A 3,323-nucleotide genomic window follows, 5' to 3' on the forward strand; every position below is an offset into this window, starting at 1 on the left:
CCAGTCAGGTTTATTTAAAGAATGGAATCTGCCACGTCCCTGAAAACACACCTTTATTTTGTGTAGAGAGACGAATAAAATCTGACTATGATAAAGTGGCACTGTCTGATCGAGTGTCTGATGCACTCGAAATAACTTACATAAAGTATATAATAACCCTGAACATGACCACAAACATCTTAGGGGATCGAGAGACACATATTCAAATAGACAGACAGACAAATATAAATTGATATGATAAATGGACAGATTGAGAAAGACAGACTGATAGACAATTAAATATATAGACAGATTTAAAGATAAATAGCCAAACAGATATACAGACGTGTAAGTAGAATGATTGAGGTTTTATATCAGTTTGTATTTGTGTAAAATACAAATCATTTCCCTTCATGGTTTTTTCCCTTGAAATATTTGTGAATTAAATCATGCACCAAAAAAGAAAAAAAAGTCCTCCAAAAACCACTCACATTAAAAAGATAAAAATACTGAGTAAACATAACTTTTGTAATAAACAGTTAACGCAGGAATTAAAGCGCTGTAGTTAAAATACCCGACCGGCAGTTTTCAAAAGAATTATTTTACACGATGCAACAGACAGAAAAATGGGTTTTAAAAGGTTCAGTGTTTAAAAAAAAAAATTAAAAAAATCCTGCTGCTTTTTAAGGAAAGAAAAAACCCCACAACAAAGAGGAATCAGATGAAAGCACAAATCAAATCTGCGTCGCTTTGAGGATTTCTCATCACGGATGCAACACGCCTCGTCGCCTAGCAACAGGACCCGAAAACGGCTATAATGCGTGTGTGTGAAGATCCGAACGCCGTCTTGTTTTTATGAATGAAAACCAGGAGAAAAAAACATGCGTGTGGAAAAACACACTGTGCATCAGTCACGTAACAAAAGATATTTATTTTATTCGGAGAGCCTGAATACAAACTGAAGTAAACATATATACAGTATAGTACAATCTCACCTGCACACTTTAAATGGGGTTTAGTCTGGAAGAAGAAGAAACAAAAAAAAAAGTATAAACACTTCTAACTTTGCTGATTGACATCCAGAAAAATCCTGAAACACAAATAAGAATAAACTAAAGAGTGCGTCTCTGATGTCCATTGTGGGGGGTAAAGTCAGCGCATCTGCCCTCTGATGTGTCAGAGGATGGGGGGTTTGGGGGGGAAGGGGGTTTGAGGTGTACGAGCTGGTGAAGGTGATGATTCCTTGGACGAATCAGAGGCTCTACAAGCAGTCCATGGAGTTGTCTGGCATCAGTCCGAGCGGAGGCGCTTTCCCCGGGGGGCATGACGGAGGCAGCATGACGTTCGGAGACGGGTCGACGTTCTCGGAGTCCTCCATCTTCTCAGAACATCCCTCCCAGTTAATGTGGAATCGGGTTACGCGTGGGTTCGAGGCCAAAATGTTTCTCTGGAGCTAAAGAGGGGGAAAAAAAATATACACATTAATAACAAGAAGAAAAATGCAGGAAGTGGAACATCTTATAGAACCCTGATGAACCCATGATGCTGGAAGACTAATGGAGGAAGTTCAACATGTTGGGGAACATTTTTGGGCGAATGATGAATGTGGAACCCTGTCAGAGCAATAATGCATTGAAGTGAACTTTAAATGAAGTCATACTTGATTGTGAACACTTTGCTTTTATATCATCTGAAATCGGCATGTTTTACATCTCGACTTGGAAACCTGATAATGAGGGAGGTTTGGTTTCTAAGTGAGGTCACTTTTAATCCTGTAGATGTACATAAGAAATGCAGAAGGTGTGAGTGATGCTGCTCGGAGTAAAGAGCTTTAAATACAGTCACATTTGGATCATAAAATGCACCTGGTATGTTTTGGGAATTGGGAAGAAACCAGAAAACACAGAAGAAACCCACACTGCCTTGGGGAGAGCTTCTTAAACATTGCTATTTATACCATCTCAAGCTCAGGATTAAAATTTATACAAAAAAAAAAAAAAAAAAAAAATTTATTTATTTTGCTCCCATTCAGTGCTGCGAGAACACTGGAGACCGAAAACGCAAACTCGGTACGACAAAAATTTGCACGTCGACACGTTCCAGAGAATTCAAGTTTGGTGGACTCTGACCAGCGAAATCATATTACATAAAGACGAGTGACTGATTGACCTCTTCAGAAAAACAATGATTATAACTGTGTTTGCTGCGTCCTATTTTCTAAAACACTGATCATGATAAATAAACAAGTGGGAATTTGTGCATTTTTGCAGCAGGTTAACAAAAACATTTCTAATCTGTACGTCGAGTGGGATTGTAAGTCTGAAAGAAATCTGTCAAGTGGGGCTAAAGGGGTAAACGTCTGTCTTATAGTCTGTCTAGTGGGACTAAACATCTGACTAAAAGTCTAGTGGGAAGAAAGGTTGGGTCTAGCAGAACAAACGTGGGGTTTGGTGGGAACTAACGTGAATGAACGAGGGGTCTAGCGGGAAGAAACAGGAACATGAAGGAACGAGGGGTCTAGCGGGAAGAAACAGGAACATGAAGGAACGAGGGGTCTAGCGGGAAGAAACATGAAGGAACGAGGGGTCTAGCGGAAAGGAACATGAAGGAACGAGGGGTCTAGCGGAAAGGAACATGAAGGAACGAGGGGTCTAGCGGAAAGGAACATGAAGGAACGAGGGGTCTAGCGGAAAGGAACATGAAGGAACGAGGGGTCTAGCGGAAAGGAACATGAAGGAACGAGGGGTCTAGCGGAAAGGAACATGAAGGAACGAGGGGTCTAGCGGAAAGGAACATGAAGGAACGAGGGGTCTAGCGGAAAGGAACATGAAGGAACGAGGGGTCTAGCGGAAAGGAACATGAAGGAACGAGGGGTCTAGCGGAAAGGAACAGGAACATGAAGGAACAAGGGGTCTAGAGGAATGGAACAGGAACATGGAGGAACGAGGGGTCTAGAGGGAAGAAACGTGGGAACAGGACTGCGGCTTAAGGGTGTGCCATACAGCCACACACCAGTTTCCTCACCTGCGTGTAGTCGGGTTTGAGAGGGGGGTTTTCCCGGAGCTCGGCGTCGGTGTACTCGTTGTTGACGTAATAGCCGATGCGAATAAACTCCTGTCCTCTGTACGTGCAGGTGATCAGGACCACGGTGACGCCCACAGCATCACTCTCGGGGATCAGACCTGTGTTCGGGGCATCAGCCTGTCACACACACAATTATTTACATTGATTATTTATTAATCCATTAGATGGAAATTTTAATTCAGATCTTGAGAAAATGAAACAGAAATCTGTTCGAACTGACCTGAAAGACAAACATGTGTCTCCCCGCAGGCACCGGCCCC

The 3,323-nt window shown here is 42.3% G+C and overlaps 1 protein-coding gene across 1 annotated transcript; it reads right to left on the bottom strand.

Moving 5' to 3' along the window:
• Positions 1-890: 890 nt before the first annotated feature.
• asf1ba (anti-silencing function 1Ba histone chaperone) lies at positions 891-3,317 on the bottom strand. The gene is made up of 3 exons (XM_083523347.1): positions 3,284-3,317; positions 3,004-3,180; positions 891-1,432 (listed from the first exon to the last, which is right to left on the bottom strand). Exons 1-3 carry the CDS (start codon positions 3,296-3,298, stop codon positions 1,241-1,243), a joined length of 384 nt encoding a protein of 127 aa, XP_083379473.1. The 5' UTR covers positions 3,299-3,317; the 3' UTR covers positions 891-1,240.
• Between the last annotated feature and the right edge of the window lie 6 nt (positions 3,318-3,323).

This window comes from Silurus aristotelis (genome assembly GCF_946808225.1).
Source record: "Silurus aristotelis genome assembly, chromosome: 21".
NCBI lineage: Eukaryota > Metazoa > Chordata > Actinopteri > Siluriformes > Siluridae > Silurus > Silurus aristotelis.